Consider the following 12,273-nt stretch of genomic DNA (forward strand, 5'->3'; position numbering starts at 1 on the left):
AGACAGAGAGCCTGAGGACCGGGTGGGCCGGGCGTCAGGTCCCCTCAGCCCACAGCGGAGTCCGGCTGTGACAGCTCCACTGCGTTGGACCCACTGCTTCCCTTCCCCGGGCCCCACCTCCCTCCCCTGTGAACTGGCCTTTCTGCTCTGAAGTTCTCGCACAAAGATTTTATTCCACGCGTGAGGCAGGGTGCTCAGGGCTGGTGCACTGGGATGACCCTGAGAGATGGGATGGGGAGGGAGGGTCAGGATGGGGAACTCATGTACACCCAAGGCTGATTCATGTGAATGTATGGCAAAAACCACCACAATATTGTAAAGTAATCAGCCTCCAATTTAAAAAAAAAAAAAAGTCCAAAATTGGACTAGCCCACCAAGTGTCTCACTTGAACAGCGAGTGAGAACCGGTGAGAACTGGTTATCAGATCTTTGATTGAAGTTAATTTCTTTTTTTTAAAAGCAAACCAAGTAGAACTACAGACTCCTGGCGTGTGCCCCGGCAGCAGGCCTCTGGGGGAGTGTTCCCAGGGCACTATTTTCGTTACGTGTGTTATTTTTCAGTGCCTCACCAACAATCAGCATCCGGGTGCGCTGCGTTTTAATGACGGTCTGAAGTCAGAGTCGGGGGGAGGGGGCGCGGGGGGGCTCTGGGCCCAGAACCGGCAAGCTACATCCTTGGAAAGTAACACTTGCTGCTGACACTGAACCTTTCTCCAAGGAGGCACGCTGCCAGGCAGCCCTGGGCAAAGGAATTTTTTTTCCTTCTGAAAGGAGCACAGGTTGAATTTATGGAGGGTTCCGAGGAAGAATCTGCAGCGTGAAAGATGCTTTAAATGCAGAGGCTAATCTGAGAGGTAACCAGTAGATCACAGCCTTCGGTTCTACAGTAAGAAGCTGAAGCTACAGAATTTTACAATTACTGGTTGGTCAGAGGAGATATTTTAAATGTGCAGAATAACTGCAAGCTCATCCACCTCTGGCTTCTAAGTCCAGAATGGCTTAGAGATTCACTCACCATAATTAAAGGCTGCAGTTACAGCACGTTAAGCAAGCCGCTTGTCCAGTGTAGCAAAAGGGGAAAAAAAGACATTATCAGGATGGACTTTGAACATGGACCTCAAAGAGGAAAAAAAAAAACTATGAGTTTTTAAAAATGACATCACAGTGGTTTCACTTTTGGATAAGAGCAACTTCTCTCTCAAAATTCACTAGCCTAGATGCTTAAAATGAAATTCTTTTCTCCTATGTAAGGCATACATGTTGCCAAAAAAAAAAAAAAAAAGTCCAGAATTATCTGAACTAGTGTGTGGGTCAATGATGTTCTTAATCAAACCCAACTCATTACACAGCTGTCACACTGAAGCATTCTGAGAGAGAGTTTGCTTTCTTTAGCTCATCATATATTGTACATATCAATACACTCACAGCAAATATATTAAAATACATCTACAAGCTTAAAAAAAGGCTACCTGTTGAAAAATATAAAATGGGCTACAAATATGAGGCTATTCCAAAAGAAACCAGCTGAGAAAAACTAACTTTTTTATATAGCAAAATGTTAACGACATGGTTATCATACTGCACTGCCGTCCTACAGGTCAAGAATCAGGGGCTGTCACACGGCGAGCACACCTGTCACCTGGGAGCAGGGAGCGTCCTGAGTTCCACCTGCTCGAGTCTCCCTGCTGGGCTGGGACCCGGCAGGCCGGGGCAGGCCCATCCGCACCACGAGGCACTCGGCTACAGCACTGGCAGCTGATTGTCAGGCCACCAGCTCACAGCTCTTTTCCTGATTACTTATACAGAGTATTTATAAAATGTAAAGAGGTTATTATTTACACTGCCTCCCAGAGAAAGGGTTAAAGTTACAGGGGGGTGGGAAAACAAAAAAAGGCCTTTGAGGTGGTAGGTGGTGTGTATTCTGCCCTGAAGTTTTTACATTCCTTTGTGGTTATAGCACACATAACTCCTCACAGGAAGATTCTTCAGAACAATATTCACGTACGGTGATCAGGAGCAGAGATCGCTTCAGATCTTAGGCGTTGACATTACTATTTTAGTTTTATTTTTTTTAATTTTAAATTGTTCTTCCTTCCTTGAGTCTCACAAGCGCCCCAAGTCAACAGGCTCCTATTAAATAACTGACATCATCTCGTGTCCAGTGGAAGACAGGCTTCCCAGGGCCTCAGCGAGAAGGAACCTGCCTGCCACATCAGGACACCCAGGAGACGTGGGCCCCATCCCTGGTGGGAAGATCCCCTGGAGGAAGGAAGGGCCATCCACTCCGCTGCTCTTGCCTGGGGAACCCCATGCAGAGAGGAGGAGCCTGGCGGGCCACATTACAGGGGATCGCAGCGAGTCGGACACGACTTCACGACTGGACGCGCATGCAGCACGATCAAGCATTTCGTGTTGTGGGGTTGGAGAAATCACCAGAAAAGTATTACAAATGCAGATTTCTGGGCCAACCTCCAGAATTCCAATTCAGCTGGTGTGTTTGGAGGCCCCCCAAATCTGCATTTCTACAAGCACCCAGCTGATCTTGATGTAAGTGATTCTCTTTTATAAAAACAGCTTTACTTTTTCCTGAAACATTTTCAGCTGAACTGATACTGTGGCCGGGACTGATATTGAACCAATGGGGGCCGCCAAGCAGGTGAAAAAGGCACAAGTGAACAACATTATAAATTTAAAGCTGCTGATGCTCGGTGACAGGCACATGAGGGTTTGTTATATTCATTATTCTACTTCTGTGTATGTTTGAAATTTTCCATAATAAAAAAATGAAAAGAAACCAAAAGCTCTGTAAAAAGATCAAAGCAAGGCTCCAGCCCTCTGTGCTCTTCAAGTGACTTGCCACTGGACATTTCATCTGAACTTTCACCAATTAAAGGAGTTGCCTGTAATTCCGTTCAGCAATTTCCAAAGCTGATAAGACTCCCTGAAGTAATTCTAACTGTAGCCTTAAGCTTAACAGGTTTCCCTCATCTTCTTCTAGATGAGGCTGCTCTTGGAGAGAGTAAATAAAAGCTTCCAACAATATTTGCTCTAAAAATAAAAATAACTTCTTGCCAGTACCATTATACCACAAGCACGGAATGTGTAGTATTTACGATGGTGTTAAGAAAAAGTTAAAAGGTGGCCAAGTGATAGGGTCCAACACGCACAGCGTCCGTCCCAGTCGTCCGTCCCTCCCTAAGAGGCCCTTGGTCCCGCCAAATCCCTCGCCTGCTCTCTTCCCAGCACCTGGCGTTAGGTACAGGAAGCAGAGGATCAAAACCCCGTTATAAACATCGCAGCAGCAGCGGTGGGCAAACCTGGGGCCCAGATCCCAGTTTCTAATATCACCCTCCAATAAAAGGAAGCCCTGGGAGACATGGACTGGAGCAGGGGAGCCCACAGCTTCTCACAGCGCCAGAAAACAAGGAAGTGCTTGGGGAAAAAAAAAGATGGATATGTGTCTGCAGGACATAGGAGCCAACTGAAAGAGCTCCCAGTGGCCCATTTAAGCAGCAAAATAAATAACAGTATTGAATTATAACCCAAAGTGCAAAAATCAATATCCTCATGTGCATACTGATATAAATAATTGAATAAGGAAACACACGGGGAAGAACAGTTAAATCTCCTACACAGAATCCTGGGTAACTTCTATAGACACTTCTCCCTCAAGGAGGTGGCGGGTTATTCGTGGGGGCCGGGCACACGCGCGGTACAGAGAAGGGGGTGTGTGACTGGCAGAAGCGGCAGCTGACAAACAGCACCTCAGCCAAGGGACCAGGGCCCGGTCGTCCTGAGAGCACACACCCCTGACATGACGTGATGAGAACGGCACTGTCACTCCGTGGGATTCCTCCCACACAAACACGGCATCCCAGCCTCATCCCGAGAAAAACATCAAACACGCACCAGCTGGGGGATAACTCTACAAAACACCCGACCAGTACTCCTCACAATGCCAAGATCACCAACACAGGGAGCAGACCGGAGGGGCCCCAGCAGATGTGACGGCCAGACACACGTGGGACCCTGAAACAAGAAAAAGGACGTGAGGAAACAGGAAAGAACCCTGATAAAGTCTGGGCACTGATTAATAATCATGCATTAGAACCGGTTCCTGGTTGTTACAAGTGTCAAAAGGGAAAACTGGACAAAGGATACACAGGGACTCTTTGTACCATCTTTGCAACTTTCCTGTAAATCTAGAATTGTTCTAAAAGAAAACATTTACAACTAAAAATAAAACAACTATAAACGGCCTCCTTCCGGGTGAGGGACGGGGCTGGCTGAAGATAAAGTTTGCAGGAGAATGAGAGGCTCTAAGCTGACACCCTCTCAACGCATGGACATTCGAGTACTGGTCTGGGGAACTCAGTTCTCCAGCACCACCTTCATCAAACTTCAGCATCACCCACAAACTTCAACTAAATGTGGGATACCACGCAAACATGAGCAATACTAAGGCTTGCAATCCAGACGAAGAGACAGGAGTTAAAACAGGTGGTAGGAAAAGGCAGTATCAGTCACTCAAAGTCGTGTCTGACTCTTTGCAACCTCATGGTCTGTAGCCTGGCCAGGCTCCTCTGTCCATGGAATTCTCCCGGCAAAGATACTGGAGTGGGTTGCCATTTCCTCCTCCAGGCGATCTTCCTGACCCAGGGATCGAACTCTGGTCTCTTGCATTGCAGGCATTCTCTACCGTTTGAGCCACCAGGAAAGGCAGGGGGAGAGATAAATTAGGAATTTGGGATTAACACATTCACACATATTTAAAACAGATAATGAACAAGGACCTACTGTGGAACACAGGGAACCCTCCTCAATATACTGTAATAAGCTAAGTGGGAAAAGAGTTTGAAAAAGACTAGCTATATCTATAACTGAATCACTTTGCTATACACCTGAAACTACATAACATTGTAAATCAACTACACTCCAATATATAATTTTTTTTTAAAAAGGTGGTATTTGGTAAATGCACATGGTAGGCTTGTAACACAAACCCAAAACCTTTTTTGATGACACAGCTCACCAGTAAGTTTTCTCTGTATTTCTTCCATTTCTTGTAAATTTGTTTACAAAATCATACAAATGTACCAATGTATTCTATACCTTCAGAAAGTCAACATATTTTAAGGATGAAATGAAAATAAATTTAAAAGTTCCAATGTCAAAAAAAAAACAGTTCCCATGTTTTCATCCTGCATCCCCTGGAACCTCTTGCCCCACAAGGGGACACCCTAGGAGTTCATTAGGGGTAGCAAACACTAAAGTGTTGGTCGCTCAGTCGTGTCCAACTCTTTGTGACCCCATGGATTGTAGCCCTCCAGACTCCTCTGTCCAAGGACTTCTCCAGGCAAGAACACTGCAGTGGGTGGCCATTCCCTTCTCCAGGGGATCTTCCCGACGCAGGAATCACAGCCAGGTCTCCTGCATTATAGGCGGGTTCTTTACCATCTGAGCCACCAGGGAAGCCCAGCAATCACTAAGCCCGGGCAAAGAAAAAGGTCTTAGTAGGGAAACTGGGGTTGTAGAGAGGTTTAAAAGAAAAGACAAGACAAAGAGATGACAGCACCTAAGACACACAAGGGTAAGACTCAGGCAACTGCGAACAGAATGTGAAGCAGAAGATGGGAATCACAACAGCATATTCTGCAAACTCTGAGCAGATCAATTTAGCCGGTAAGAAAGTGCCTTGAGGGGAATTCCCTGGCAGTCCAGAGGTTAAGACTGTCCGTTCCACTGCAGAGGGCCCAGGTTCCACTCCTGGCCAAGGAACTAAGATCCCACAGGCCTCTTGGTGCAGCAAAAAAAAAAAAGTGTGATGGAGCAGGGTGAGCAGAGGCCAGGGCAGCAGAAACCCAGCTGCAATGACCTGCCTGCCCAACGCTGCCCAAGCGGGGGCTGGGGGCTACCCCAGCCCCACCCCAGCATCTGGGATCTGATCTGATGGTAACTCCAGCCTTTTAAAACAAACACAGTAAAATGCAAAATGTGCCAAGCTGCCAAAAACAAAATGGAAGGTTTACCACCAGCCGGCTGAAGCCCCAGGGAGGCAGAAGGGGGGCAAACCGCTCTTCCGCAGCCAGGGGAGAAACGGCAGGGGCTTTCAGAGGAGGAAAAGCACGCGCTGGGCTGTGGGTTCAGGCACCTGAGACGTCTGGCATCAGCTGTTCTCATGTTTCCCCACTTGAATCACAATAAAGTCAAGTGAAATTCGCAATCTCTGCACTGAGCTAACCTCTGCACAGAACCTTCTTGTGAAAGATCGAGGTTATTTTTCTGATATGCCTGTTCTCTCTGTGGCAAATAACTGTAATGCCAAGGCATGGTTCCAAATTAGTCATTCGCTACAATTTAAAAATACTTCACTCCAATATTTTGCCCCGACACAGCTTTCACCGCATTTCCTCAGGGTTCTTACAGCGTCTTCATATCAGGAATCACAGAAAAATAGAGATTTGAGTCTAAAAACCACCTCAGATACAGCAGTCTGTTTTCAACCAGGAACGCTTGTCCAGCTTCTCCTTTCTATAATATCCCTTTCCCCGTGTCTGAGTAATACATAAAAATTTCAGAGTGAAGCAACACTAGAAGCCTGCAAAAACACATGATTTTAAGAGTGAGTGAGTGAGAGAGAAAGCAAGTCTGTCACGTTCATCTCTCCGAATGACATTTTCTAAGGGGAAACTTCAGCCCTGGGCTGGTCCGAGCACAGCCCAGCTGAACCTGCTGCCTTCACGGATGCCTTCTGCGAGTGTACAATTTTTGTTTGGGATCAAACCAACTTAGATAGCCTGTGGTTCCTTTAAGTAAGTTAAAACCAGCAGTCGTTCACATCCAAGAGCTTTAGTCATCTTGACATTCAAAAACAGGTTTATTATATAAAAGCATGCTGATCCAGATCATCTTAAAAATTTCTAGCATAACTCCCCAAGGCTGTGAATTTCAAGAAGCAACAACACTCATACTTCGGTAAGCCAGATTTCTCTCTAAAGGGTCTCATCTTCACCCATCACAACTTGTTATTTTGAGAAACAGAGACTTTTTTTTTTTCTTAACATCTGTAAGTTTCAGGCACTCCATGTTTAAGCGGCTCCCATGCTGAGTTCCTTCTTTGACAATAGCACCTACCATTAGTCAACTCTATGACGACCCACCGAATCTACAAAGAAATCTACGTTGTCAAGGGTCTGACCTGTAACAGACGTGGCTAGCACGTGACAGCAACCCCTTAGGTAAATATCATCACCGTCCCTTTCTAAAAGCTGAGTGAGTCTAAGAAGCTCAGAAAGGCCAAGTGACGGGCCAAGGTCTTAAAAGCTACTGAAGCAGCAGAGGGAGGTCTCACACCCAGACCAACTCCAAAGGCCAAGTTCTGGTTGCAGGACCTGCTCCTCCTGTGATGGGTACATGAATTTTACTCCCAACTGGGCTGAGAAGTTGGGATTCTTTTTACATGCCCGCGTGTAAGGACTTTTTTGAGGACTTGTCTGTTTAACCATTTCAGAACCTTGGCCATCCCCTACGTGACGTTTACATTACAGGGTGGTTTTTTAAAAATTATTATCTATACAGCCGCTATCTCTGTCTATGCCCACAGGAGACACAGAGGGCCCAAGGACTCTCTAAATTTCAAAAGAACTGCATCAACAGTTAGCAAAACTGCAGAGATGTGATAACGTCAATGCTGATACTACAAAGTTGCTGGCCCTATTTCCTATTACTAGGCAAATAAGAGCACTTATTTAACCCCAAGGTATCACCAATTGAAAGCAATTAACAGCGTTTCCAGCCTAAATCAGATCTCAAGCTTCACAGTCATGTAGCCTGACAAGAATCTGAAGAAAAAACCTGTTGAAAATAATTTTTATTTCTCAGAAGCTGTTAAACAAAAACTCACACTTTAGAGAGCACTTCCTTTACTTCAGAAATCTTATTCAAGACACAAGCTTGTTTGTTTAAAATAAAAGCCCAGGTTTCACGAGCTAATGTTTAATCAATAACTGAGTCCCACCGGGTTCACAGACTTCCATGAGGTCCTGTATCTAGAGCTGCTAAAAGCTTCCTCTGTGTTCTGTGACCTAACATGCCACAGAACAATGCAAGTGGGTGTCCCAGTCTCACCACTATCCTGATATTAATAACGAGCGATGGACTCAGAAGAATGCCTCACGTGTACCCGATCTTTCTTTATGATGTGAATTCAGAGTCTTGCAAAAGGCACCTAAGTACTCTCCAAGAGAAGAAAGCTAGGAATGACTTAACTGTAATCTTAGTTTGGTAACTGAAGTGCGCGTGTGTGTGTAAAAAACATTTGCTAACTGAAGAGTGTGTGTAAAAAACAGTGGACTTTCTCTCTTTACGTAAGCTTCCTAAGTGAGGACCAGCTCTTGCAGAAATACATATTCTCAGAAAAGGAGCCCCCCCCCCCCCCCCCCGCACTGAAGTGTGTGTGTGTAAACAACAGTGGACTTCCTCTCTTTATGAAAGGTTCCTAAGTGAGGACCAGTCCTTGCAGAAATAGATTCTCAGAAAAGGAGCCCCCACCCCAGGGAGGACATAAGGGACGTAAGTGATAAAGAGATCCACTGTACCCCCCAAATTCAACCAAGAAATGCCTTCATACCTGATGGCAAAGGCAATCTGCATATTCATAAAGCTCACCCGTGACTGACAGGTAAATGATCTTTTTTCAACTTCAGAATCTAGAAACAATTTTGGATGACAAAGAAATCTTTGGATAAATGAATTTTAATTTAAAAGCCAAATTTTAGTTAACCATCTCATTTCCCCATGGCAAAGGCTAAATTTCAAGTATTTTTTCCAACCTATTGTTGATAAGCCATGCTTTCTCCAAGACACTATTAACTAGTTAGAACTTCAAGCAGCATTAAGACCAAGGGGGCAAAGACCCAACGCAACGAATCTACTCGGAATCTGAAAGTGGCCAGACTTCCCTGTGTAAGGAGTACAGGCCCCAGTTAATCAAAAGCTTGAGAGTTACTGTTTTCAATGTTTAACTGTTCTTTTATCTCCCATGTATGTTCCAGAGGGCTTCCTCTTTCTTGATCATCGAGCTCACTTATCAGGACTAGCTCAAAGGTTTCTTTCTTTCTCTTGATCTAATACATCTTGGTCAACAATCCATCTCCATTACCACTATTAAAAATCTCTTTTGAACGGAAATACAGACTCTCAGATCTATGTGAGATTGTGCGTCCTTCCCAATAATTTAACCCCGGCAGGTACTTGTCATCCACATGTCGCAAGTCTCGCCATAATGCCATCCAAGCAACAAACACGAAGGGAAAATCTACAGGAGCTGCTCTATGTCACCAAATAGCTCTTTATGTCTTTTTTAATGCCAAGATTTGATATTTCTATTTATGGATTAATTTTCCTGATTGCTTTGTCTCACTCCAACAAAAACGTCAATTTTTTGACTCATACCTCCATAAAATTTTAAAAGAACGGAATAAAATACATGTTAAGAGATTTATAGGCAGACACATTTCCAAAGGTTCCTACATAGAATCTGTTTTCCAAAATATGTACAAATTCAATGAAGTGCAAAGTCATCTGGACACTTCCTGAATCCCTTCTGCTTGCATATTCTTTATCCACTATCCTACTCTGCTGCTAACTTTCCATTTCACCATCAATATCTTTCAATATCAACACTGACATTCCTCCCTGTATTAGACTATAGGGAGGTACTTCCCAGGTACTTTCTGGGACTCTTACCTGGGCTGCCTACACACTCCTCATAATGTTCACTCTTCTTATCAGATCAGAAAACATTCACCTCACAAATATTTGATTTAAGGCAATGGCAGAAATTTAGTGATACACTACATGTTACAATGATAACAGTTAATACCCCACTAAAGGGCACTCAATGACATAACCTGGTGTGTCTCTGGAAACAATTATATTTAGCTTCCACTGTAGATATGCTTGAAAAATATGTCTTTACTAGAGACAGTACCTTCCACATTCTGTACCCAATTAACATCATTCTAAAATAACTCTTCACCTCAAGAGTATCCTAAACAGCCAAGAGACTTGATACGGTAAAGCAGAAAAATCACACAACTAGGGGAATCTAAGACCTGGGTTTTACTTGTGGCTCCACCTACAATTTAGCTGTGTCACCTTGGGTAGATCATTGGACCCCCAGGGCCTCACTATCTTCAACTGCAAAACGATAAAAATTGTACTAAATTTTCTTTAAGGCCTCTTCCATCTCTAAAATTCCATGATTCTGTGAAATTTCAGTCTCCTCTCAATTCAAAGATCAGCAGCAGCAGGTAACATCAAATTAGCCTATTTTTTTCCTTAAAAAAAAAATTATCCAACTTGAGATGCTTTCCTGGATTGAAGCTTTATCGGGGAAAATAAACCACAAACGAAAACGATGGGAGAAAAATAAAATCACACACTGACATAGCTAAAATAGAAACTTCAATCACCCCCTGGGCCATTTTGTCAATAGTTATTCAAAGGCTGCTACTCTAATCACTGGCTTCCTAAAATAAAGACATTTATAGAGCTGCTTCCTTCTCATCCCCAGAGATCCAATTCGAATAAAAAGCACAGCGTTTTGAAATCAATTGACAACTTCGGAAAGAGTTGCAGGGAGAGAAGACAAACTCTGCGCAGCTCTCCAAAGTCATTTGCATTAAAAAGTACGATTAAGGCTTAAGAAACGGTTCTTATTATAAGATGTGAGGGGGGAAAAAAGCACAGGAGGCAGGTGACATCTGGGGAAGGAAGCAGAACTGCCGGGAAGCGATGTAGGCTGAGGACCTTCGGGCAACAGGTCCAGAGCCGGGACCGCAGCCTACGCCGGGGAGGGGATGGGGGCTGCCGCCCGGCTCGCAGCCTTTCCCCCCCCCCCCCCCCCCGGGCCCCATCCGCAGAGCCTCGCCCCCGCTTCGGCCCTGAAGAGGCAGCCCGCCCCCACCTCACGCCCCTGCGGCAGAACCTCCCTCAGCACGGGCTCCACCAGGCCTGCCGCCCCGGGCAGGCCCGCCGCCTCCACCCCGGCCGCCCCCCGCCGCCGGGTCCCCGCCCGGGGCCCGCTCACCTGCACCTGTTTGCGGAAGTGGCGCGGCCCCGGCGCGGCCCACGGCCAGGAGCAGGAGCAGCAGCAGCGGCGGCGGCGGGGGCCCCGGCATCTCGCCCGCCGCGCGGCCCCGGGGGCCGGCTCTCCGGTCGCCTTCCCTCCTGTCCGTCGGTCTGTCCCTCGGTAGGTCCTGCCTCCCTCCGCTGCCTCAGCGGCACCCGCGCCGGCTGCTCTCGGGCACGCGTCGCTTCGGCCACACCTCAGCCCGGCTCCTGGTCCGCGCCCACCGCTCCGACCTCGGAAACACCATCCTTCCCGCCCTCCCGCCTGCCCGCGCCGCCGCCTCTCAGCAGCAGCAACGGCAACCCCTCTGCGGAGCCGCGGGCCCCGGCGGCCGCGCTCCCACCGCCATGATGGGCTGCGTCATGTGACGTAGGGCGGGAGGGGCGGGACGCCGTGATAGACAGCCCGTCCCGCCAGTCGTCAGTTCCACACCGGCTCGGAAGGCCCCGCCCACCGCCCTGGCGGAGGGACGGTGGCCGCCGGTGCGCCTCCTGCAGACACAGGCGTGCATGGGCAGCAGGTGATGCCAGCAATTTTTTTTTTTTTTTTTTTGGAAAAAAGGTAAGTATAAGAAGACGATGAAAAGCATCCAGAATCCGTCCTGAATTTTTTTCTCAGTATTTTAAAAACGCGTAAAAATAGGCCCCTTTTGTCTTCAGCCTTTTTTACTTGTAATAGGCGTTTTAGACTCTTCTTAGGTTGACCTATTCAGCCACCGAGGAGCTTTGGGCTTTTCTATTTCAGTTTGACAAGAATAGAATACTGTCTCCCCTCGCGCCCGCTAATTCGGCTCCTGAGCTCAAGCTGTTCCCCTTGACAACGGTGCCCTTCCTGTCCTTTCTTTGCCACTTGGCACACTCCCTTTCCATGGTGGAGACTCACCTGAAGAATACAGTCATCCAAGGAGGCCTCTCCCAACCCCAGGAGAAATGACTGTCATCTCCTAGTGCACCCGTGGCCCTGGCCCCACTGCTATCCTGGCTGCCAGGCTGTATTGTTCCTGTGACTGTAAGCTCCCTGAGGACAGGAACGGTGCATGTGTCAGCTGTGGGTGCCTGGCACCAACGGGAGGCCTGGCTCCAGGAGAGATTCTCTACAGGAGTAGCGCCTGGCCTGGGTGCCCGCCTCTCCCCACCAAG

The 12,273-nt window shown here is 46.8% G+C and overlaps 1 protein-coding gene and 1 long non-coding RNA gene across 3 annotated transcripts in view; both read right to left on the reverse strand.

Moving 5' to 3' along the window:
- The window catches only part of LMTK2 (lemur tyrosine kinase 2), a 72,724-nt gene extending 61,247 nt beyond the window's left edge, over positions 1 to 11,477 (reverse strand). Inside the window, exon 1 of one of the 2 annotated variants that reach the window (XM_061153691.1) lies at positions 11,099 to 11,477. In XM_061153691.1, the coding sequence (XP_061009674.1) occupies positions 11,099 to 11,183 (85 nt within the window). In that variant the 5' untranslated portion in view covers positions 11,184 to 11,477. Of the gene's footprint in view, positions 1 to 11,092 lie in introns of both variants that reach the window. The other variant, XM_061153690.1, reaches the window with a different exon arrangement.
- LOC133063875 (uncharacterized) lies at positions 86 to 5,477 on the reverse strand. The gene is made up of 3 exons (XR_009694531.1): positions 3,910 to 5,477; positions 570 to 3,246; positions 86 to 219 (listed from the first exon to the last, which is right to left on the reverse strand). It is a non-coding gene; the product is annotated as an uncharacterized LOC133063875 (long non-coding RNA).
- Positions 11,478 to 12,273: the final 796 nt, after the last annotated feature.

The sequence above is a fragment of the Dama dama genome, chromosome 10, assembly GCF_033118175.1.
Source record: "Dama dama isolate Ldn47 chromosome 10, ASM3311817v1, whole genome shotgun sequence".
In the NCBI taxonomy this organism is placed as follows: Eukaryota; Metazoa; Chordata; class Mammalia; order Artiodactyla; family Cervidae; genus Dama; species Dama dama.